The sequence below is a fragment of the Trichoderma citrinoviride genome, assembly GCF_003025115.1.
Source record: "Trichoderma citrinoviride strain TUCIM 6016 unplaced genomic scaffold BBK36scaffold_1, whole genome shotgun sequence".
NCBI lineage: Eukaryota > Fungi > Ascomycota > Sordariomycetes > Hypocreales > Hypocreaceae > Trichoderma > Trichoderma citrinoviride.
Genome location: NW_020194709.1, coordinates 1,626,618 through 1,651,599, shown reverse-complemented (window position 1 = coordinate 1,651,599; position 24,982 = coordinate 1,626,618). Strand labels below are relative to the sequence as shown.

Sequence of the window (24,982 nt, the reverse complement as noted above, 5' to 3'; positions counted from 1 at the left end):
CGGCAACAGTCACCAATTCGCCCGCTAATGCACAACGGTTAGCCAATTGACTCACTGGTGTCGGTCAGCCGTATGTAGTTTCGGGTACACGTTGCACGGACAAAGATCGAAGAAGCACTAACAAACGTGGGAGATTGATCGGTTGAATTGATTAATCAGAGTTCTCCTCGTCATGCCTGCCCCCCCCCCCCCCTCCCCCCCTGGAGTCCAGCCTTGTGGGGGAGGGTCCGGGATGGGCCATGACGGGGCTGGCCTGGGCCTACGAGGACGATGACGAGTTCTGCCTGATGGATGAGGGTGTGAATGCTTACAAAGAGTTGCTGCAAACATCATCAGGACGCGCAACACTTGTCGCAAGTTTGCTCTTTGTAGTTGCAAGAGCCTTGACCAGATGGATAGCTCAGAGTATGAGCATTTGCTTTGAAAATTTGGGAATTTTTCCCTTCTATTTTGCCTTGGACAGACAGTTCGTGATGGCCTCTAGACGCATTTGTCAAATGTCAGTCAAATTGGAGACTCAGCCTCGTTAGTCCTAGATGCCACGATTGCCGATGCGATACCCAATGGGAGAGGTTCCTATTCACAGCCACGAACCAAGTGGCATCCACTCAATCTCCTTCACTGCCATCGTGACTCTAGAAGGATTCCGTCCACAGGGGACGAGGCTAGGGCTGTTGCTCGTTCTGAGTCACGATCGCACTCGCCAGTGAAAGAATTAGAATCTTAGTGCACATGCCGGTGGTGACGACGCTGGTACGCGTGCCTTACGTAGCCTGTCGTCAGCATCGGGTATCCCTACGACCAGTTTGATAACAAGGTTACATGCCGCATACTTTTTCTGGCAGTAGCCTCTTCACTGCTGTCCAGTGACAGAGCTTCACACCAGCCGTTACGATTGGAACTTTGAGATGCACTTTCCTCTTCTGGATACTATCAAGGTGCTATCTCCATGTGATGTCACAGAAACCACGCAAGAACATCCTCACGATGATGCCAAACGGCGGAACTCGCCTTCACTCGACATCAAAGCGGCAGGACAGAGGATTCAATTCCTCTCCAACAACTTGTTCGGGCCAACAGAAACACCGCCATGCGAGGCAGAGCGATTGCTGCGGCACGTCGTGACTCCTTCATGCAGCTTGCAATTTCAGTTATGACTCTTCCCCTCCTCCCCCTTGACGTTCTAACCCCGAATTGGCAGAGCCACCAACTCCATTCGACCAACGGCTTTCGATGCGATTTGCTCGACGGGTTCCCGGCCAACACAAGCCGTCCCATGACACTAGCCTGGTTCTTATCGAAAAGCTAGAATCATCTCAGATGAGGGTGAAAATCTGAAGCAACGCGGGACCGTTGTGTGTCTGAAAAGCACGGCTGCCGGCAACGTGTCTGTCACCAGGCTACATGAACGAGAACGAACCTGACACGTTTCTGGGTACAGATCCCATCTACTATCGTCGTATCATTGAAGTGCATGGTTTCGCCGTCGGCTGCTCAGAGGGCGCCGTTCATCTCTTAGGAGTGATGACAATCCAGGCCGCCACTCGTCTCCTCCAGGCGACATGATGGTATGACGAATGCCACCCATGCCTAGAGTCAATCCAACATGAGGAGAATCGACAAGAAGGCGACGAAGGGGAATCGCCAAACCGAAGTTTCCAAGCTTCTCTCTCAGATGTTCAATCTGCTGTACTACTACTCCGCAATCTGCAAGTTGTTAGTGCTCCAATCATGCCGGACCGCGCTAGCATGAGCGGGGCGCTTATCGGGGCTTATCGATAGACAGCGCCTTATCGCTAGCATCCGTTCAAAAAATTTCCCAGCTCAACTCGCAAATCCTGCCACTGAGCGGCGATTGAACCGCCACGACAAGCCATCATGGAGGATCAGACGCATAAGCCGCATCGCAAGAGCAAGGAGAAGAAGCAGCACTCGGGAGGTCAGTGACGCTTCAAATTGGAGACTGAGGGCTCCTGATTAACACCACGCAATTCATATGCTGACTTGTCGCAGATCGCAATCCCAAGGCCTTCGCCTTTGCCAGGCCCGGCAAGCTTCAGCGACAGGCTGCCAGATCATCCGATGTACGTTTTGCTCCGTCGCCCGCTCCGTTGTCTCAAGATAACTAGGGGGCTTCTGTCATTGCCTGAGAGCGGTCATGTACTAACTTTTCTCTTCAAGATCAAAGAAAAGCGTCTCCATGTTCCCCTCGTCGATAGGCTACCGGACGAGGCGCCGCCGCGTCTCGTCGCCATCGTCGGCCCTCCCGGCGTCGGCAAGACGACCTTACTGAAATCACTCATTCGACGATATGCCAAAGAGACCATCTCCGACCCCCAGGGCCCCATCACCGTCGTTACGTCGAAGAAACAGCGGCTTACCTTCATGGAATGCCCCAACGAACTGGAAGCCATGGTGGACGTAGCCAAAGTCGCCGACATCATTCTCCTCATGATTGACGGCAACTATGGCTTCGAGATGGAGACTATGGAGTTCCTCAACATTCTGGCCGCTACGGGTATGCCGGGTAACGTTTTCGGCGTCCTGACCCATCTCGACCTGTTTCGCAAGCCTTCCGCCTTGAAGGATGCCAAGAAGCACCTGAAGCGAAGGCTGTGGACGGAACTGTACCAGGGCGCCCATCTCTTCTATCTCTCCGGTGTCATGAACGGTAGATACCCCGATCGTGAGATTCACAACCTCTCTCGCTTCCTCTCTGTCATGAAGAGCCCGCGACCTCTCGTCTGGCGAAACACCCACCCTTACACCATCATCGACAGCTTCCGCGATATCACTCACCCAACCAAGATTGAAGAGGATCCCAAATGCGATCGATCCATCGTCCTATCGGGATATCTACGCGGCACAAACTTCGCCACCCAGGGCCAGCGAGTGCATGTTGCTGGTTTGGGCGACTTCACCGTGTCGGCTATGGAAGTTCTCCCCGATCCTTGTCCTACACCAGCAATGGAACAGGCATTGGCCAAGATCACAGGAAAGACTGGGCGAAGAAGACTAGACGAAAAGGAAAAGAAACTGTATGCCCCCATGTCTGATCGAAGTGGCCTTAAAATCGACGGTGATGCCATCTGGATCACTAGAGAAAAGGGCTTCACTTTCGACAAGGATGCCGATAACGTTGAGCGTGGCGAAGGTGAAGAGATGATCATTGGGCTGCAAGCCGAGCGGAAGCTACTCGGCCAGACTGATGATGGAGTGCAACTCTTCAGGGGCGGCCAAGAAGTCAAAGCACTGGACGAGGCACAAGATACCGGCAGAAAAGAGCCACGAAAGGCCAGGATGGCCGAACGGGAAGAAGGGGAGGATGGCGAGAACGAGGACGACGAAGGCTTCGTCAGTGGCAGTGACGAAGAAGACCCCGAGGAGGATGAAGAGTTCAACGAGGAGAAACTGGGAAGCATGTTCCGCAGCAAAGATGCCGATAAGATGGCCAACGGGGATGACGACGTGGCCTTTGCGGACAGTGACTCAGATCTTGGCTCCATTACAGACCTCGACGAGAATGAAGACGCAGAAGATGACGAAGAGTACGATTCTGATGAGGAGAGTGCGGCGTTGAGATGGAAGGAAGGCATGGCCGATAGAGCTATGAAGCTCCACAGCCGGAAGCGTTCCTATCACACCGCAGATCTCGCTCGCTATCTCTACGACGGCTCCATGACCGCCAGTGAGGTCATCAAGAAGTGGAAGGGCGAGGACTCGGAGGAGTCGGAAGAGGAGGACATTGAACAAGACTCAGAAGACGAGGAATTCTTCAAGAAGACATCACAAGAAAGCGAAGATCTGATAGAGGACCGCTCAATACCAGACTACGACTATGAGGACTTGGCAGCAAAGTGGGCGTCGCAGGAGAACATAGAGGCGCTGAAGAGGAAATTCACGTCAGGTAGAAGAAGTGGAGGTGGAGATGACGACGACGATGAGGAAGGTGACTTCGGTGGTTTTGACGACGAGGACGGCGAAGGAGAAGAGGGTGGCGAGGATAGCGAAGGCGATGGTGAATTCGAGGACCTGGAAGCCGATCCGCAATCTGCAGCCCCAAAGCAGCAGACGGCGGAAGAGATACAAGCAGAGCGCGAAAAGAACGCCAAGAGGAAAGAGGAGCTCAAGGCCAGGTTCGAGGAAGAAGACCGAGATGGCTTCATGAACGACAAGGCAAAGGCTCGGCGAGAGGGAGGCGAAGATGAGCAAGAGTTTGGCGAGGATGACTGGTACGATGCGCAAAAGGCCATGATCAAGAAGCAGCTGGACATCAACAAGGAGGAGTTTGAGAACCTGGACGAGCGCCAGAGGGTTGCCGTCGAAGGCTACCGTGCCGGCAAGTACGCCAAGCTGGTGCTGGAGGGCGTGCCGGCCGAGTTCGTCACCCGCTTCAACTCCCGGCTGCCCATCATCGTTGGCGGCTTGTCGCCCACCGAGGACCGCTGGGGCTTCGTCCAGGTGCGCATCAAGCGTCACCGTTGGCACAAGAAGATCCTCAAGACCAATGACCCCCTCATCTTCTCGCTGGGCTGGCGCCGCTTCCAGACCCTACCCATTTACAGCATTTCCGACTCGCGGACGCGCAACCGCATGCTCAAGTACACGCCTGAGCACATGCACTGCTTCGCCACCGTCTATGCGCCCCTGATTGCGCCCAACACGGGCTTCGTGTGCTTCAACTCCTTCTCGTCCTCCACCCCGGGCTTCCGCATCGCCGCCACCGGCACCGTCCTCTCCGTGGACGAGTCCACCGAGATCGTCAAGAAGCTCAAGCTGACGGGAACCCCCTACAAGATCTTCAAGAACACGGCCTTCATCAAGGGCATGTTCAACTCGGCCCTCGAAATCGCAAAGTTTGAGGGCGCCTCCATCAAGACCGTCTCCGGCATCCGCGGCCAGATCAAGCGTGCCCTATCCAAGCCCGAGGGCCACTTCCGTGCCACCTTTGAGGACAAGATCCTGGCCAGCGACATTGTCTTCCTGCGTGCCTGGTATCCCATCAAGCCGCACCGCTTCTACAACCCCGTCACCAACCTCATCGGCTGGCAGCCCATGCGCCTCACGGGCGAGGTCCGCCGCAGCGAGGGCGTCGCCACCCCCCAGCTCAAGAACTCGCAGTACCGCAAGATCGAGCGCCAGGACCGCCACTTCAACGGCCTGCAGGTCCCCCGTGCCCTCGCCGCCAGCCTGCCCTTCCGCTCCCAGATCATCGCCACGAAGCCGCAGAAGAAGAAGACGTACATGCAGAAGCGTGCCGTCGTCCTCGGCGCCGAGGAGAAGAAGACGCGCGCCTTTTTGCAGAAAGTCGTCACCGTCCACAACGACCAGGTCGCCAAGCGCCGGGCCAAGAAGGAGGAGACCCGTGCCGCCTTCAAGAAGAAGCTGGCCGAGGGCGAAGAGAAGAGGGAGGCCAGGGAGAAGAGGGAGAGCAAGGAATACTGGCGCAAGAACGGCCGCAAGAGGAGCGCTGGAGACGACGAGGGCGGTGGTGGCAAGAGGAGGAGGTGAGCAACAGGCTGATGGGCATACCGGCGCGAGTCGCATCTTTGGCAAATTCTCGTTTCAGGCATCAGAGATACATCTTATATATTGTGCAATAGCTACTTTGTTCTGGACCTAGATATACTACTACAAACTTACTATTACTGTGTTCATTATACGAAACACATGTCCTCTTGTGCTTCGTGTCTGGTGCGGCTCTCATGTTCCTCGTTATCACTCAATGATCCCATACCATTGCTACCTACGCATGTAGACAGAGGCCATACCTGAGCCATCAGTTGCTCTAGGAAAGAGGGCGTGACCATCAATCGGATATGCCTGGTCGTACTGTGTGGTTTGCAGTTCCCCCATGGCCACTCGGCAAAGCCGCAGATGAAACCAACCTTGAGATACATGCAATGGATGCAATCACGCACAAATGGCAAAAGAGGCGAATGAATTGCAAATCACCGTGTCAAAGCATTTGCAAACTACGTAAAACTAAACATGATTCCATACAAACAGTGCCCTGCCTAGAGCCACCAATGTCCTTATGGAAAACAGGGCGGGAGACTCTCAGCTTAGGGAAAAGGAAAGGATAACAGGGAGAAAGCGACCATGCCAAATTGATGATAGTTAAAGAAAAAGAGGGCTTGCCAAAACAAACCTACCGGCCTCGTAGCAGCGTCGTGATCCTCCACACTCCTCCCCAGTGTCTGTGCCTCACTCAGCGCAAAGGCCTGCCATTTCTCGCTCAACAGATTCCCTCTGCGCCAAATGGGCGGATATCATGCTCTGACCAGCGGCACACCACTGCTCCCCCAAATCATGCTGCGCTGCCTGCCCAGATATTATTATTCTTGGGCATATCTCTCAATTCGGGGTGGGTAATGATCTGCTGCGAAAAGAACGTGGCGAGAGCTGTCGCGGAGCCCAACTTTGGCGTTTATCGTTTCCTCAACCACAGACACACCCACATGTCAACGAGCTCATCTAAGCGATGATAGGCTCCTGAGGGGCAGGCTCTTCGGCGGCCTTGGGCTCCTCGGTAGGAGGGGAGGGGAACTCGACAGGCGACTTCTTAGCGGCCGAGGGAGACAGGCTGCGGGTGCGCAGAATCTCATGGACCTTCTCAGTGTAGTCCCCAGCATACTGCTTCGACACGGAGGCGAGGTGATCGGCCTGCTTCTGAGCAGCATCTCGAACTTGGGCAGTCTGGGCGCCGATGACGTCGGCAGCCGACCTGAGCTGCTCGTCGATAAACTCCTGGTTTCGGGAATAGATCAACGGGGCGAAGAAGGCGATGGTGGTCGCAACGATGGCAAGGACCCAGTAGGGAAGCACCTTGATAAGGAGGCTGGAAAGGAGGGTAACGGCGAAGGCCTAGAGTGTAAAAGTCATGTTTAGTTCCCGGTCAGGCCAAGGAAGAAGTGCGCGCGAGACTCACAGCAGACGAGGCGTAGACATTCTCAACGAAAACAATGCGCTGAGCTTCAACCAGGAAGAAGTTGATGAGTCCGTGGGCCTCGCTGACTAGCCTGTCAAATGTTTGGCGAGGCAGCGTGTAGTACTCGCGAGGGCGAAGCTGAGAAGCCAGGCCGTTATTAAGGACTGCTTTGCCTGCAACCTCGGCAGCAACGGTGGTCGCCAGGACCATCCATGACAGTCCGAGGGCCCAGTTAACGAGGTTGAGATATCGGACGGCGACGATGCTAGCAACGACGGAGGTATAGGCGATGGCCGAGTCACCTGCGGTTAAACGGTCAAGGGTCAGTCATGTGAGGTGGCGCCATGGTTGCGAAACTTCGCTGCAGTGAACAGGTGATGAAAACGATCCGACAAAGACATGGAGGGAAATGCATATATGCATGCATCAAAGTGGACATGTGGCTGCAGGGAGCGGCGGGCGTTTACTCACGAGGATTTTCCCAGGAGAAGAGATGGGAGAAGAGCGAACGGTAGGGTGCCAGAGAATCTCCAGCGTTGCCGTTGGCGGCTTCTAAAGCTCATCGTCAGCTATACAGCAGGGGCAAGATGGCGGGCTCTGAGGCCTTGTCTGTCACATGTAAAACTGCCAAGCCCAAGTGTCAGCATTCGTCATCCACGATATTACTGGCCAGAACCCGTTCTGCCTGTATGTAGGTACAGGATCGATCGAGCGGAAGAAGTGGGAAGAGGAAGCAGAAGCGTAGCGGTGCGCCCACATACCTTACTGGAGTGGCCGTTTGCCGCGCCGGTATCAGCCATGATGCTCGATTTGTCGGATGGGGTTTGTCGTCGAGAGATCTGGTTGTAGAAGGGGGCTTTTTTGCGAGTGCGAGAGGGGCTCTGTCGGTCGCGCAAGTTGTGATACGGACGGCGAAGAAGTGACGTCGAGAGCTGTGGTTTCTAGGACTAGAAAGCTGTCTTTTTTAGTATCGCGTGCCAGAGCCGAGAAGAGGAGACACGGCGAGGGAAAATAGTTGTCGCAGAGCTGCGTGGTAGAGACAGCGAAAAGCAACGGTGTCGTCTTTGTTGACAGCAGGCAAAGGGAATGGATATTTCGGGTTGACTGCTTACCTTGTTTCCTTGTGATGCTGCGGTGGAAGGGAGAAGAAAGAGGTTTCAAGTTCAGAGGAGGGGCGAGAAAGCGCTGGAATATGCGGCAGGTGGGATGCTCTGGTTTTTTTAAGAGGTAGATTGCGCTGTGTGTGCAAGAGGGAAGATTACTTGTAAGGGAAGGACCTGGGCGCGGGTCTTTCAGGTGAAGGAAGTTGCGGGCGAGCTTTAAGCTTGTTAGCGGCAGGTGTCGACGTGGTTGTGACGCTGCGATTTCGTGCGCCCCTCCCCTTGCTGCCTGCCTGTTTCTTGCTCTCTTGTGCTTGGATCTTGTCTGGTTTGCTGCTCTACCTAGGTAGGTACTACCTTGCTATTTTTAACGGATTATAGTTTAAAATCTATAATTTATCTATTTTTCTCCCCTCTATTCAGAGACCCTGGGGTTATTCCCTATTCAGTCCTCCTCGGGGCGTCTGCTAGCCGCACACTTCCACGTTGTTGCGCCTCCTGGCTTTTTTTCTCTCCACGACACGTGCAAGTATGTTTACTTTTACCTGAAAGAAACCTTGCCCACCAGAAACAGCACCTTCCCACTTTCAGAACAGAAACCACCAGCAGTGTGCTTTGTGTAGGGGGCGCGAATGCCATCAAACCGATTTCGAAATCAAAAATCGAAATTAACATGTGCTGGTGGAGACGGAGCTTTCATGGATTGCGAAGAGGTACAGGCACAGGTCACCCTCCCGTGCTACTGCGCGAAGTACCTTAGCTCCGCCGGTGGAGTACCCTTTGCGGAGAGCCAGCGCGGAACAGGTACAAGCTCGGTCTTGCAGAGCTACAAGGCGAAAACCCTGGAGGGGGGCGCCCATGATGCAACACGATGGCGCTAAAAGCAGCAGCTACAGAGAAGCTGGAACAAGCAAGCAAATCGTCACCTGCCCACCAATGACGCACCGTCGTCACAGCTCCAATGGATCGCACAATCTTGCTACTCTGTCCACATCGTCATCCTCACTTTCATCTTTACAGCGAGGGCGACTCCTTGGACGTGTCCTCTGAGTGTACAGAGCACTTATAGGTGCCTCCTTGCAGTGCGCGGCCCCCGGATATCAGCTCCGACAGCTTCTATCCGATGCTGGTGTGCTCTCGTCAAGCCATGGTGTGATGCGTCACAGATAAGGAGTCGCAAAAGAGGAAACAGAAAGCAAGACAAAGAGCCAGCCAACCAGGCGCAAAGCCGCCCCCAAGGGCTAAAGCCGGCATCATGTACCAATGCATGCAGTTTGCATGAGACCAATCAACACCCGGAATCTTGCATTTATTCAGACATGGACAGTATGAGAACTACTGGGTTCCCTCGCAAGACCTGTGATATGTTGCAGATGTTCTGGAGGCGCCAGACATTATTAGTACCAAGGCTGGTTTAGGCTCTCCCTCAGTTTCTGTATCTCGACACGCCGAAACTCGAGACCCCTTCCTTGCCTCTTAGCTTCATGCAATCATCCCGGCAAACATTCAGCGAGCGCATACCGAGTAGGTAACGTTATTGCAAGACGAGCAGCAATAGCCACAGCTTCGAGCTCTTCCAATGTGCGAGGAGGCACGAAGCAAAGACGTCGTCGAAATGGTGGCATCATTTCCGACCACAAACCTCTCTGTTCTTCGGCAGTCCCACCAGAGAAACGTCATCCCGCCATGATCACTGCCGTCAATCATCGATAAAAAGCCGTCGATCCGATTCGGGTGCATTACGACCACGAGAATTGATCAGCCATTCAGCGCCACGATTTTTGCTTGCCCAGCCCAGCCACGTTTGAGGCTTGAGCAAGGAAAGAAGCAATCATCATCAGCTGCTCGCTCGTTGGTTGAGCACGTGCTCCATTGCCGCCATGGTAATCTTGGGTTCTATTGGTCAGTCGTTGTCGCGATGTGATGCCGAGGTTCGATATGCGCTCCTGCAAGCTGCGACGCAAGGGCGATGATGGACGATTAACCGCTGCGGCCTCATATGAGTTCTCGTATTTGAAATGAAGTGAGAGAAGGGAGAGAAGTGATCACGGCAAAAGCGTCAAGTTGGAAAGGGACAAAAGAAAAGGAAGCCCCAAACCTACAAGGCAGTGCTTCACATGTAAAGTGACACGATGCGTCTCAATCGGTATATTTGTATTCGCGTCTGCTGTGTCTGCTCACATTGCATTGCAAGCTTCAACTCGCATCAATGTCTTCTGACCCAACCCTTGCCATATGAAAACTCCGTGCTAAGTTCCAAAAAAGAGCGGAAAAAAGAAAAGGGAGGCAGAAGAAGATCCCGACGCTCCATGAATATAGACTGGCCCTAATGCAGAGATGAAATGACAGGAGAGAAGGGAAGAAAGAAAAAAAGAAACAAAAGGCTGTCCATCTCAAGGACAGCCTCATCCGTCTACCGCGGCCCATGCTCCCCACGAGTGAAACCCTGCCCGTATGAACTGCGCCACTCCTAAGCATAATGCAACCTTGATGAACATGCCGGCCAAGGGCTCATTTCCACATGTCGTGCATTGTAATATCAGATCCCCAGCAGTTCGGCGACATCGATGCGTATGTGCGATTTCCCAATCCAACTTATTCCAGTGGCGTTCTACGCCTCCATCTCTTTACTTAAAACCGATTCCCCCTCCTCTCCCCGGCCTTCTCACCTGCGCCAGCCCCAAAAGCCACCGGTTCCTGGAGATGTCGTCGTGGCCGCGGCCTGGACGACCTTGACATTGACCGTTCCAGGGGGTAGAGCTGCATTGGCAGCGTCGCCCATCACTACGCCATAGGCCTTTTTCAGCGCCTCCAGCTGCTGCTTTGCCTCCTCTGCCTCTTGCTTCGCGATGGCCTGAGCCGTCTTGGCTTGCACGAGATCCAACAGCAGAGTGTCGAGGTCGTTTGTTGACGACTTGCTGTCGTTTGAGACTGCTGGAGTCGCTGGCATCGACGCCGGCGGTGGGACAAGGTCGTTGCCATGCAGCAGCGACGACTTCCGTCTGTTATACGTACCGCCCTGAGTAGCCATCGACTTGCTACGCCCAAGCTTAAACTCTCTCAAGCCACCGCCGTTCGCCTTGCCGGACCAATCTGTCCCTGATTCACGGCCACCAAAGGGCTCGCCAGATACTGGCCTCGCCCGCAAGACTTGAATCTGCTTCTCCAGCCGCTGCTTGTCCTGGTGGAGAGCTCTGACGTGGCTATGGCTCTCCCGGAGCTGTTCCTTGAGAGATGACATCTCCTGGTCCAAGTCGTGAATTCGTCGATTAAAGTCCTGGTTCTGCGACATGGCGCTGGCCAGCTGGTCCTTGGTTTGATCCAATTCGCGTTGCAACTCCGACTTTTCGGCGGATGATGAGGATGAAGGCTTGTCCTTCTTTTTGCTCTCGTCGTTTTCCTCGTCGATTCTAAATCGGCTCTCGACACGATCTAGCAACTCTGACAAGGCCTCGGTGGATGGTGCCTCCGCTGCGTCAGTCGGATCGCTGTCAGACAGTTTGTCTGCTCCGTCTTCCCCGTCTTTTTCCGCTTCCTCCCCTTCATCAGCTTTTTCAGTCGCGTCTTCGGCGTCATCTCCGCTTGCGTCTGCTGCTGCTGCTTCTTCTTCTTCCCCGCGGCTCGCTCTTTTTCTGAGGCCATCCAGAAGCGATCGAACGGCCTTGCGATCTTCCTCCCTCTCCTCCCGTTCACGCTTTAGCTCGTTGGACAAGAGCGCATGGTTACGCTGCAGCTCGCTTAGCGCCGTAAGGAGATCCTCAATCTGGCTATGCAGATATTTGTCCTCGGTGTTCTTGCTGCTGCTGGCAGCGGCGGTGGCCTTGGGGCCAACCGGTGTCGATTCACGGCTTCCGGAGTCGTCTTCGGTAGTGTTTGAAGAGTCCCGTGACACTGTGGTGGCATCTGTGGAAGATGAACTCATCACGCTCATGGAGCTTGCCTCGACCGAGTTGAGAGTCGAAGCAAGGCTTTGTTTAGAGGTGCTCCGACGCAGCATGCTCAGTGGCCTCGACGGCGCACTCAGACCTGGGACTAAGCCTGAGCTTCTCGGGAACGCACCGGACGACGCCCAGATGCGACCTAGGAATCGGGCGGCGGCGGTCGCGATGTCAGATGTACGAGCGGTATTGGCGGTCGCAACTAGAGATTCGCGGTATCCTTGCTCGAGCTGGGCGAGCCTCTCTCGGGTAACCGTGCCTGTGAGGCTTCCAAAGTCCTGCACAAACTCGTCTGCGTTGTAATGGTAACAATCCCACAGGCCCCTGGATAGAAGGAGCTGCATCACGTCTTCTAGCTCGGTGCAGGCAAGCAATCTAGCCTCATTCCTGCGCATTAGTGATAGTGCGACGCGCATCAGTGTCTCAGAAGCGCCCTCGGCGAAAACAACGTCGTAAATGCGAAACAGCATCGGCAAGGGACATGTGGTCGCGAAGAAACTCAAGAACCACTGCGAGACATAGGCCGTCTCCACTTGCAGATCCTCCAGGTGGCTGGACAGCAAGGGGAGATTGGCCCGCAGCAGCTCTCGGAACTGGTATATTCGCACGTGAAGCCCGGAAAGATCTGGCAGAAAGCAACTTCTCAAATCGTAACGGTCCATGAGTCTAAGGGGGCGAACGAAGTCACATCGGACACGGTTAGTATCAAGTGTATCTCAATGACCCAAGGGCAGCCGTGCCGCTTTCTAACTTTTGGAGAAGGGGAGATTGAAAGGCAGGGAGATGGGGAAAGGGGACGCAGCTTACCGGACAAGAACGCAAAATGCCTGCTTGTCGGGCATGTGCATCAACAGAGGTCCGACGAGAAAGGCGAGGCCCTGGCAGTAGCCGATCTTGGTGTCATACAAACTAAACGTCTTCAGCACCCGACCCAGCATCCGCTGCCCGTCGCCGTCCGGGTCGCGAAACATTTCAACACCCGGGAAACTCCGGCCTAGATCCTTGCCTATGAGACCCTCATAAGGGCTAGATTCGCCATTGAGTCGTTCGTATTGCTCCTCCAGGCTGGCGTCACGAGCACCAGACATGCTCTGCCAGACGACGCCTCGCAGCGGCGGTGGGATGCCCTTGCGGATCTTGTTAGACAGCAGGGTGGGGAGCCTTGCCGCGGTCTGCTGGTAGTCCTTGACGAGGGCTGCGTAGAATTCGAGATCCGTCATCGGTGGAGGCGGCAGCATCGAGTATCGCAGGGCGGCGGGTGTAGGCCCGCGTACCATCTTTCGGAGCTTAGCCATGGATGGCGGACGCGGCCTATTGGGCTGGGGCTTCTCGACAAGCTGGACCTTGACTGTCTTTGGATTTGTCGCCAACTTGGCGTTTTCCTGTTCTAAACGGGCCAGAAGCAAAGCGGTGGACTATACAGACAACCTCAGGTCAGCGAAAGTCCTTCAAAAGGAGTAGCGAGGGCTATGGACTGCGTGTCATGACGGGGATGCGCACGTACATTATCAGTCTCTTCGTCTTTGGTCTGTTCATCTTCTGTCTTTTCCAGCTCCGCCCAGTTGACTTCTTCGGGATCAGAGCAATCGCTATCGGCATCGTCAAACTCTCCAAGCTCGTCATGAAGAGTACGGCTGGCCTCTGCGGACACAGACAAGGTGGCGGTCGAGGTTCGAGAGGCGCTTGGCGCTTCGAGGCCGCCCTCTTCGGAGGCATGGCTGGCCGTCGGCAGTGTAGGCGAGTCGGGCGACTTGCTGTCGCGGGACGAACTGGTGTCTAGCGAAAGCGCCGGCGGCTCCGAGAGCCTGACAGTCACCATGGAATCGCGGGTCGTCTTTGGGGTCGCAGCTTCGGCATCGTCGACGTGCTTCGGGGCTGCTTCGACGGCTACTTCCTTGGCCGCTTCGACGGCCAAGGTCGGCGTGGACGGCTCGTGGCCGTGTTTCTCGCCGGCATCCATCGCCATCAGGACCCGCCTAGCTGGATGTCGCGAAGGTGTTCGTGTGTTGAGCTCGCTCTTGGCGGTGGGCAAAGTATCTCGCAGTGCGATGCAGACAGGCAGATCCACGAGTGTCCTGCCTCGAGCGCCTTGTCCCTAGTAAGGTATTGTCCGGGGGTGGCTCTGATACCGCCTTCCTCCTTTCCGCGGCGAGAGGAGATAGCACAGATAATACGGATAGCGCAGAAGTGGTTCGACTCGGTTCCTGGAGCAATTTGTCCCCAGCACCTCGTACTCACTACCTCCCTGGTAGCAGACAGGTCGGCTACGGCACCTGGACAGCTAAAAAGCGGTACTAGAACCCCCGAGCCTGCGCGGGTGAAAGAAAGAGCTGCCTTGGTCAGTGGTGCTCGGTCTGCGGAATACGGCAAACGCTGGGTGCTGGTGTTTCATCGAGGGGCTCCAGGCGGGTTGCGGGTTGAGGCTAGTTGGTGCCTGGATAGGAGTTGTGTGTTGACCACCGGGGTCACCGCGAATTCGGACGATGCTGGGTTCCCCGAGAAGAAGATGATGGGGAGACAGATCGAGGGGGGAAGAAGGAACGAAGCGAGAAGGGAAAAAATTGCAAAGAGCAGAGAGATTCCGGGACAGGCCTAGGCTGTGGGGAAGAAGCGGCTTGCTGTAGGTGAGCAGATATAGTCGCAGGATGGAGGCGGGAGTCAAGCAAGGCAGTGGATGTCAAGGATCGAATGGAGCCAGTATTGACGGAGTAGATTCGTGGGAAATTCGAGTCCTGTGTTGGCTGTGATGGTATTATCGTTCACCACAAGAGCGACGCGTTTTCGGGCTGAAGTGGCCTCGGAAGTGCCGTCGATGAAGGCGGCAGCTCAACTGGCGTGGGCGAGAAATTGCAGCGGCTCAATGCAGAGGTAGAGGCAGAAGCGGACCACAACCATGACCATGACGGGCTCATCAACGAGTTTCGACTTCGGGGCATGCAATGCACATGGGGTAGCATCAAGGTCAAGTCATTTGGGGTTATTGGCTGCTAAATGTCCGGGCAGTGGCGCTGGGACCGGACCCCATGTAGCAGGTACTCTACGTGCTGCGCTCGCGGCGGTAGCAGTCTCAGGTACCGTCGACCCTGAGGTGGTGGTCAGGGCGGGTCGAGGAACCCCTGACGCTATTCCGAGCTACCGCCGTACCTACCAAGCTGGTGCGCTGTGTGTGTGTGTGCTGGAGGTTTGGGTGTGAGTGGCCCGCGAGTCCATTGCCCAATGCCGGGGCACGTCAATGCAGCACATCCAACTTCAGCGCCCTGGACAGGCGGTCACTCGACGGGCCTTCATGCAGCAGCCAGAGAATCGCAGCCGACAGGTGTCATTATGATCTCGTCGGGCATTTTCTCAAGCATTCGTCCACGAGGTTGATGTACAGTATCTACCTTCTTTTCTTCCTTTTTGCTGTTCCTTTTTTTGTGGCGTCTGCACGAATCCATCACCCACGAGGCCATTAGAATCCCCTGAGCCGGTCTCTGCCCTACATACCTACTTCCAACCTCATCTCATCAGTCTGTCAAATCTGACCCCCACAACCTTAAAAAGACGCACATGAGAAGAAGCAAGCAAGCGGCCGTGATGTTTGTCCCTGCCCTCACTCTGCAATCAGAGTCATTGTCCCCCGTTTGAATGGCTCAAAAATCACTGCGCTGGTGCAAAATAACCGCCGCCATTTGCCACAAAGGGGATGCCGCGCTAGAGGGAAGATCCACCCCACAACAGACGGGAAGGCCAGGGGTGGATCCTTGCCACCTCCTGTGGCGCGAGCTGGTGGGATCAGAAAGCTCCAGCCACCAGCCGTACTCTGCTTGTCTGCCTTGTCCCTTTGTGTCGAGGCCGTTTGACGCATCTTACACGCCAGCCGGCCAGCAAATCGGAGACGTGTTTGTGGCTTTTCCTGAGATGGACTACTCAATGAGGGTGTGTTGGATGTCAATATAATTTCACCTTTTCTTACTACGTATTCGTCATTGTCTGTTTGTACAGAACATGTGATGCGGGTCAGTGCTGTGAGATGCCGCTTGCCCTCGATATTCGATGGCTTCATCAGGCTAGAGAGTCGAATAATGGCACACGGGCTCGGTCAGAGAGAGTATATGTTGAAGTACTCGTATTGGCTGTCTCAAGGTGAGATACAACACGATACTACCTACCTTACCTAGTACATGCCAGTCTTACAGTACAAGGACGATAGGCTCATCCGGGCATGCTTCGTTCAACCATTGACAAAGCCGACGATGCACTCTCGGCAGCAATATGAGATCACATCTCATAAATTCGGCAGTTGGAGGCATGAATCTTGCCACTTGTGGACCAAAGCAACTATGCGCAGAACACGGCTGAGTGAAAATTCTCACTTCCTCTCTTCCAGCTTCATCACACCGCTGTTCTTTCCTCACCAAGGAAGCTACTACCTTATTAGTCTTACTAGCATAGCGCTTCTGCAAACAGGGTTTATCATCGTCTTCAACTCCAGCCTGGCGCATTCCTTTGCAAAAAGCTAAGCTGTTAGTTGCAGTAAGCCAACGCTGCATCGAGCTAAACAAGCGAATTCTGCATCGCTCTCCTTTGGGTAGGAGGAAGAACTGGGCCATGAGCTGTTTCTTCCGCCGACGCTGCTCTCTCATAGGACTGATGCACGCCTCTGGTCTCTTCTGGCATTCTTCCGACAGCTGGGGTAGGGATTGACGTATCAAGGCCATCTTGAACCAACATGTCCATGCTTCGGTTGGATGTCTGAGTGCTTGCTCATCTTCGTAAGAGTTAGCCTACCAGTTTACGGCCTTTGGCATCAATGGCGATACACATACATACATCGCACGACAATTTGAGACGAGCCTCGACGTACAAGTGCCCAAACGTGACACGACATGCTCGCAAAGTCGGCGTAGGGAAACTGAACAAGATATTGGCCTTGGCTTGGCAGAGTAGAATCTCATTCTCGACCAATTACTGATACCTCATGCCTTGATTATAATCAGATTCCAATCAGTTAGGTACCTATTCATGTCGTCTTCTTCATGAGCAGACTCTGCAAGTTTGTTGAGATGGGACCCCGCAGTCTTCTGCGTCGTTCCTTCCCTTGCCATCCAAAACCTCCAACGTCACGATGCCTCAGGCACCTCTTACTCACAAGCAGGTAGTACATGTGCCTTACCTAAACCCCACTCAGGACATTTCTCCAACAGCTGCTGGCCATATGTATTGTCATCTTGACAAAATCAAGATCATAACTTCCCCCTTGATGATGCGGCCGTGACGGAGCATCTGATTTGCTGGCATGGCCAGTCTTTACCGCAGCTGATGCAGCTTCCTCTACGCTCCTCGCCTCCATTAATCCTGACAGCAGAAAGAGTGAGGCAGTCCTTCATTCAATAGCATCAATCAGGTCTGGAGAGAAGTTAGGATAAAGGAAAACAAGTACTGATTTCTCCTCCGAATACAGGTGTTGATAATATAGGTGTTGAAGGTCTTATTCATGTGCTCTGATAGCCTTCGACTTCTTCCCTTCTCACCCGGATTCTCATCTTTGTTCAAGTTTGCCAACGCCGTGTGGAGCTCAATGTGCAGGGAGTTGATGTTTCTCATTTGCTGCCACGGGGGAGACAACTTGCTGCTCTACAATCGGGCACAATTCGGAATTCAGATTACATGTTGAACGGGAACCCTCGACATTGCGGAAGCCAACAGTTCCCTTCAAAAAGTTGCTCGACTACTAACAACACAACGGTTTCAATCCAATGACCAGTCAGGATATTGACATCTTTGGCTGATCCTCTTCGGGCTGACAAAACTCGACGCCGCTGACTATATGCCAGCAAATGACCCTTCGACTGGGCATCATTCGAGTGCGAACGCATTCCTATCGGCTACTCTGGTTTGTCGATGTTTAGTCGGGATACCCTTGGATTTCGCCAATTGTTCATCTACATCAATCGAAAAAGAAATTGAGAGCGGTGGCGCAAAGAGCGCCATGTAAACGACTGTGAAGGCAACGAACATCGTGCGTTAAACAGGCAGGAACAAGCGTACCTTATAGAGAATTTCGAAAGACTTTATCCGATCCCCATATACCGAAACCCGCTCAAATTTAGCATGATACGACTATCCAGCGACATTGATGCGGATCATCACCAGCGAGCCCTCCCGCTCCATCTCTCTTATATAACATACCAAGAACTGCTGCCAAACAGTTTCGTCGACGAATGCGACTTTACGGTTATCAGAAAGCCGCTCCACCTGGCAACCTTGCTTGCTCTTCCATGCCGCCTCAAGGGGGCTCCTTCAACACACTCTACAGCCGAGGCTCCGTGAGAATCATCTACTGGGAGGACTTTCGTCTTGACCCTGTTCTTACGACGGTCTAAGGATGCAAAGAGCAGATAACCAGCGCAGACGGCAACCCCGGTATAGGAGCATGTATCTCTCCAGAAGAATCACCGTCTCGAGTCATTCGGAGCAGTCGAGCAATCATCTGCCAACCCCGGCTAAGAAGGGCATCACTCTTAAGACCAAATTCCCTGCTACAGTTGCAACAGGGATGCCAAACTCTAGCTATCGGTTCTCCTGAAGATTCAGATTGATGTCACGAATGAGGCGTCTCTATTCTCCACGACTGCAAGCAGATCTTCACTCCGTGTAAGTGGTCATCTGGGCTAGTCGACTTGCCCGAGGTACTGTCCGTATCTGCCCCTTTCATCCACACAAGTCCGTCTTTTGAGTTATGCCAGATGACTATCTGACGGTTCACAGGTATCTTGATCTGCAACGACCTGGTTCCAGCACCATGGATGCTATTGGCAGCGGTGACGCTGTTGCAATTTAACGTCGGAGCTAACGAACGGCCATGAACATCTCAGCCCGCATCGGCTTATCGCATCATTGATCCTAACTGCAAGCTACCTAGTCGTCGTGCGCAAAGGCCATTTGGCAGCCCGAGCCGGCGATCTGCTCGGCAGGGCGCACGCTTTCTTGGTCACGACACCTCTAAGACCTTTGAGATGGGCGGTTTGTGGTCCGTCATCTTGAACCATCCCAAGAGGCTTGTCTCACCGCGAGTACTTACATTGTACGAAGTTAGACCAAGCCAGGTATGTTCCTGTCGGAATCATCAAGATCGTATACGGACGACAACAAATGAGCGAGAAATCTCTCCTCTGCTCTAGCGTCCCTTCTCTGGAGAACTGAAACCCTGCGATGACCCCCATGTGATTCGCCCGGCGGCCAAGAGAACGAAGGGGGAACAAAAGTCGCCCCAATCGGCGGCACTTGTCTGGCATGTGGGATGCCCACCCTCTCTTCCCCTCTCTCACCATCCTGGATCGATGCTCGTGGTGTCATGCGTCCCACGGCTGCGTCTCTTGTTGGCTGGCTGCACAGAGGGGAGCATGCGGGTGCACAAAGTTCATTCATGCGGAAGAACATACATACATGGCATGTAGGCATGTATCGTATGCAAGGATGGACGCCGTACATCCATCCATCAGTCAATCAAGCAACAATGCAGGGACTCTCTGTGCCACCCCCAGGAAATGGCAGTCTGCTGCTGATCTCATGATTTCCCTGCGTCGCAGCAACATCCTTTGGAATTCGATTGACGAAAGACACGGCAGGCGGGGGGTCCAAGTGGCCGGGGGCAGCGAAAAGAGGGGGGAGAAGCCAGGCATCGGTAACTCCATCTCCCATGCCCCCAAAATACCCTTTCCCATGCGGGTCAATCAACATCTAGGTGTCCAGTGGCAGCAACTGCTTGGACGGACGACGCAAGAAAGAAGACAAAAGCGATACCGTGACCGATAAATACGGAGTACGGTAGCATTTGCAACACCACCCAAAAAGGGGACCCCCAGCTAAGCTCTATCCAGATAGACCCATGGTTGCAGCGCCCACGAGGCCAAAGCACGACAGCCGACGTTTGATGTCATGACTGTCGACTTCCCGGGCTCCGCACAGACTGTCCACGAGGCGTATTCTTCATGTTGTTTCTGCTCTCGTTCCTTTTTTCTCGGCCCCTCTCCCACGAGCTGGTTTCGCTTCTGGATCTCGAGATCTTGGATCTGGCTGCTCCTGTTGATATTGCGCCGTGAGTGGATGACGAGTGCAGGCAGGTAAATGTAACACAGAGCCGAGACATGGATGGTCAACCAACATATCAACCATCGGGGCGATCATCCAGTCAATCACTGCTAAAAAGCAGCCTCAAGTCCATCAATCCCTCACGCTGATATCTCTACTACATGTGGCGGGCGTGGACCGGACTGCTGTTAGCACCTACGAGCACCTTGCCTGCACTAACCTCTGCTGGGCTCGCCCACGCACCTAGCTGGGGAAGACCCCTGCCCGGCACCTCCAGCTCGTTATTACAGGCCTGCCTCAGCCCACTAACAGCAGCCCTTTCGGTCCTCCGTAGTGGCTCTCGCTCCGCTGTGGGCTTGCGCTGGGCAGCAGATTAGCAGGAGCCCAGCCCGGCGGCAACTGTCCAGTCCAGGCCTTTGTTTGCTCCATAGGACTCGTCCAAACCGCCCGCCTTGCTCTCGCCATCCGCGATTCTTCTTCTCTTCCTTCCTCTCCACCCCAGCTCGCAGAAGCGGGAGCGGCTCCTCGCCCTTTTTTTGCCTCCTGAACCTGCCCTGCGACTCCTCATGGCGCCCCCGGCCGACAGGTGCTGAAAACGAGAGGGTGTGAGCGAGTGAGTGAGACGGGAGACGGAGCCTCGCTCGAGCTGCAACCGCGGCAACGATCTAAACCGCATAGGCAACTCGAACTTGCGGCTCAACCAGGCAAAACATGTCGTCCATAGCGCTGCGTCGCCCTCGGCCAGCTCCCCGTCGCGCCTCTACTCGACACGAGAGCGTCTCGCCGTCCACCGTCACGCCGCTTCGAACATTCGCCATCCATCGCACTCATGCCACGGCGGACTTTACAGAAGCAGACGACGACGAGGACGAAGACGAGGATGAAGGTCACCGCTTCGACAACAACGGCAATAACAACAGCAATAGCGACCACCACAATGGGACTGCCACAGGCCTTTTCGACGACAACAATGACAGCAACATCCGTCGCCGTGCCGGCCATGACTATGGAAACGACAATGCTGCAGGACGAGATCAGGGGGGCCAGGCAGACGATGGAGAGGAGGACCGCCCGCCTCGCAGACGCAATACTCTGCCCGTCCTCCCACTCTTCTCCTCAACGCATCTTGGTATGACTTACACCTCCTCAGCGTCAATGTCTTCAATCATGGGCCTTCCAACCACGGGATTGACCTAGCTGACTTACACCCCACTGTTGCTTCTTTGTCCCAGACACGCTTCCGGTTTACAGCTTGACCCACGCAATTCGAATCATCGTGAGTGCTCGCACTGAGACGACGCTCACTTGGGACCAACTGCGGTCTCCCCAAGTCTCTCAATTCCTCATCAAGCCGATGCAGCAGCAGATCCGAAACCAACACTTCTCACGGGCCACCCTCTACGCCCTCATGGCAAACTGCCTCCAGTTCACCAAGGAGGGCCAGATGTATGCCGCCAATGCTGGCACCAGCAACACAAGGGCCAAGGTCTGTGAGCTGCTGGCCTTGAAGCTGCTCAAGGAATACTCCACTCGCGAGTTGATCGATGCGTTGGCCTACGACTTCTACCCGCTCCAAGGCTTGCCAGGTTCACAGGCACCTCCCAGGACGGCCGGCAGCACCAGCAGCAGAACCAAAAGCACTCTCCTCGTAGCGTCGCGGACGTCGACCCTAGAGGTTGCAATCAGAGCCTCGGCCAAGCACTTTCTCGCCCACCCGGTTGTGGTCCAGCAGCTGGAGGCCATCTGGAATGGCGCCATTTCCTTCTATTCTTCTGCCGATAGCCTGCACCGGGAGTCGCCATCGAGCCCCTTCTCGCGCTTCAATAGCCAGCCCAAAGTTGATGATAGGACGCCTCTCCTGGGCTCTCTGCCCCCCAAGCAGGGGCACTTTGCCGTTCCCCCGGGCAGAAGAACCGTGATGCTGTACGACCCTAGGCAGGCATCTCTACTGAAGCTGTCTCGCCTCAGAGTCCCGCGATATAGATCCTTCTTGTCTACGCTGTCCCTTGCCGTCCTCATCGGGCTCTTTCTGGCCGTGCTATCTAGACGATCCGCACAAATCACCGGCCTAGAACTGGTCTTTTGGTTCTGGAGCGCCGGCTTCATGCTGGATGAGTTGGTCGGCTTCAATGAACAAGGGTTTGCCCTGTACATCATGAGCTTCTGGAACATTTTTGACCTGGGTATCCTGGTGCTGCTCATTGCCTATTACTGTATGCGTGTCTATGGTGTCTTCCTCGCCGACCCTTACCACTGGAATGCCATGGCCTACGATGTGCTGGCCGCAAATGCCATCCTGCTGCTGCCTCGCATCTTCAGCATCCTGGACCACTACCAGTACTTCTCTCAACTGCTCATCGCATTTCGACTCATGGCGGCGGACTTGGCAGCTGTCTGCGTCTTGATTCTCATCGTTTGTAGCGGCTTTTACGTTTTCTTCACTTCCTCTACCGCCTCTAGCGATGGTGGCGAGGTTGCCTATAAGATTTTCCAGATCCTCATGGGCTTCACGCCTGCCGCTTGGGATGTGTATGATTCCCCCCTCTCCCTTTGTCCCTCTTTTACCACATATCCTCTCGGGCTCAGCCCTTTGAATCGAAGGATATAGAACTGACATGACAACAGATGGCCATCGTACAACTGGCTTGCGCGAGCGTTGCTGTGCTTGTTCCTCATCATCTGCCACTTCTTGATTGTGTATGTATTTGACGAATCTCTCATCCGGAGTCCTGCCAGGTTTGCTAACTCTTCAAACCAGGACAATTCTCATTACCGTCCTGACCAACTCCTTCATGGCAATTGCTTCCAATGCCACCGAAGAGCACCAGTATGCAAACCCTACCATGCTTTCCTTCAAGTATCCAGTTGGTGAGGCCATGAATCGCTTACGCATCACACAGATTCCTATTCGCCATCAACACCATCTCTATGGTGAAGAACGATGCTCTCTTCTCTTATATCGCACCCACCAACATCTTTGCATGGCTACTCATGCCTCTACGTTACTGCATGCCGCTTCGCCACTTCGTCTTGCTCAATCGCGTCATCATCAAGGTGACTCACTGCCCCATCTTGTTCTGCATATACTTGTACGAACGCTTCTGGCTCGCGCCGTCCATGTTTGAGCCCACGGATCTGGTTGAGAACCCGGGAAGGAACCGGGCCATTTCCTTTGGGGATATGGGCAACAGGAATATCTTCAGCCCCAGCATGCGCGTACGCGAAGAGTCGGTGGCCGGGTACCAGAAAGACAGGGCTCTTGACGAGCTCTTCATGCGCATGCCCGAGGCCACAAAGACGCAAAGGAGGCATGAGAGACGCAAGACGCAAACGGCGATCCGAAATTGGATGGACCGCAATGACCAGGAGGGTGTCGGCAGCAACTGGCCACCATCGGACAGCAGAGCTGTGCCTGACTGGCAGAGAAGGATGAGCATGGGCTGGGACCTGCGCTCCAACTCTAGGCATATGTCGGATCTCAGGTCCATCGTCAGTGACCCGGCAGACCTGGCGTCTAATGTCGGGGGGGCTTCTTCATATAGGGCGTTCCCTATGGTGGACCCTCGCTTCATGGACCCTCGTTTTGCTCACCTGATGCCCGAGTATAAAGACCACACCGACGCTGACGGAGATGACGAGCTGGTGACAAACGATGAAGACGAAGACGACCTCGGTACCAGCGCCGGTCCTCATGGCACGGCAGGGGGCAACACCGCCCCGAGCGAGACTGATGACTACTTCACAACAACTCCTACAGGCGCGCGGTCAGCCGTCATAGCCTCCTCGCACAGCTCGTCCAACAAGGGAAACGCCTCCGGCAAGCTCCGGCGACGCGAACTGCACAACCGCACTTTGTCTACAAACACCATACTCTACAATCCCGGGGAAATGGCCCCGCCTACCGAGAGTTCCCAATCAGCTTCACCTCCCAAAGCGGCCGTTCCTGCAGGCCGAAGCGGGCATGCTGCGGACATGGCGGCGGGCGAGTCGATTACGCCCACTGGCATGCGCAGCCCGCCTAGGCGAGCTCTTTTCTCTCCGCCAGGCCTCAGTACTCGCTCCACCATGCCTGCTCATGGGCTGACAGGCATCAGCAACTTGAGCAGGTCGGCCATGTTAGGGCACAGTCTTGGGAATCGAGACCGCGCTCCTCGAAGGCTCTCGTCGGCCGACCTCAGCATTCTGTCTGACAACACGAACCTACCCTTTGCTGGAGACATTAACACTGGTCTACCGGGTAGTTTCCAGACGCAGATGGCTATGGCTATGATGAAGGACAACCGACTACGGAGCTCAGGCGGATCTGACGCGGCGGATCGTGATAGGATGGGACGGCTGGTTCTCGCTCGCATGAAGACTCTGGAAGAAAGCTTTGCAGATGTTGTCAAGGAAATGCGAGACTTGAAGAGCAGTTCCACTGCCCCGACGACAAGGCGAAACTCGTCTGGTGAGGATCTAAGAATGGCATCTCCCCCTGAGATGGGCAGGTCAGATAGATCAAAGAGCCGCAAGGGCACAGCAACGCCGAAGAAGGCGACGGGCAAACGACCCGCCAGCAGATGGAGCATGAAGGAAAGCAAGCTGAGCCCGACGACGGCGGCGGATATCAAGGGCAAAGGTAAATACACTGCTTCCTCGACGGAGGAAGAAGGTGAAGGGGCAGACGATTCCCTTTTGGAGAAGAGAAGCTCCTTGTGAAGATTCCGTCGAGATCCATTTTCTTTCCTCTTTTCTTTTATTCTTCTCCACGCTCCCTTCTCTCTCCGAGAATTCGTGGGGCAACCAAGAGCATGCACTGGCGTTGGAGGAAAGCGTTTGATGGCCTTGTGTCTGGTTCCGTGCACGAGGGTTGGGGTCTCATGTGTTTTGGCGGACGTGGTCTGGAGTTGACAGTGAGTGTTCGCTTTATTTCAGCCACGGCGAGGTTGTGACATATGGGG

General features: G+C 54.6%; 4 protein-coding genes across 4 annotated transcripts; 2 read left to right on the top strand and 2 right to left on the bottom strand.

Annotated features, from left to right (window-relative positions):
- Positions 1-1,878: 1,878 nt before the first annotated feature.
- Positions 1,879-5,511, top strand: BBK36DRAFT_1109210 (DUF663-domain-containing protein; the record flags this gene model as incomplete). The annotated part of the gene is made up of 3 exons (XM_024889445.1): positions 1,879-1,939; positions 2,014-2,084; positions 2,182-5,511. The coding sequence occupies 3 exons, from the start codon at positions 1,879-1,881 to the stop codon at positions 5,509-5,511; spliced, it is 3,462 nt and encodes a 1,153-aa protein (XP_024753887.1).
- Positions 5,512-6,458: 947 nt separating this feature from the next.
- On the bottom strand, positions 6,459-7,731 carry BBK36DRAFT_138994 (hypothetical protein; the record flags this gene model as incomplete). Its single annotated transcript, XM_024897458.1, has 4 exons — positions 6,459-6,867; positions 6,932-7,233; positions 7,403-7,483; positions 7,698-7,731. The coding sequence occupies 4 exons, from the start codon at positions 7,729-7,731 to the stop codon at positions 6,478-6,480; spliced, it is 807 nt and encodes a 268-aa protein (XP_024753886.1). The 3' UTR covers positions 6,459-6,477.
- Positions 7,732-10,692: 2,961 nt separating this feature from the next.
- Positions 10,693-13,264, bottom strand: BBK36DRAFT_1174730 (rab family GTPase activating protein; the record flags this gene model as incomplete). Its single annotated transcript, XM_024895936.1, has 4 exons — positions 10,693-10,945; positions 11,000-11,892; positions 11,950-12,635; positions 12,777-13,264. The coding sequence occupies 4 exons, from the start codon at positions 13,262-13,264 to the stop codon at positions 10,697-10,699; spliced, it is 2,316 nt and encodes a 771-aa protein (XP_024753885.1). The 3' UTR covers positions 10,693-10,696.
- A 7,489-nt stretch (positions 13,265-20,753) lies between these two features.
- Positions 20,754-24,754, top strand: BBK36DRAFT_138977 (hypothetical protein; the record flags this gene model as incomplete). The annotated part of the gene is made up of 6 exons (XM_024897457.1): positions 20,754-20,928; positions 21,070-21,171; positions 21,275-22,571; positions 22,668-22,739; positions 22,801-22,869; positions 22,943-24,754. 6 exons carry the CDS (start codon positions 20,754-20,756, stop codon positions 24,738-24,740), a joined length of 3,513 nt encoding a protein of 1,170 aa, XP_024753884.1. The 3' UTR covers positions 24,741-24,754.
- Between the last annotated feature and the right edge of the window lie 228 nt (positions 24,755-24,982).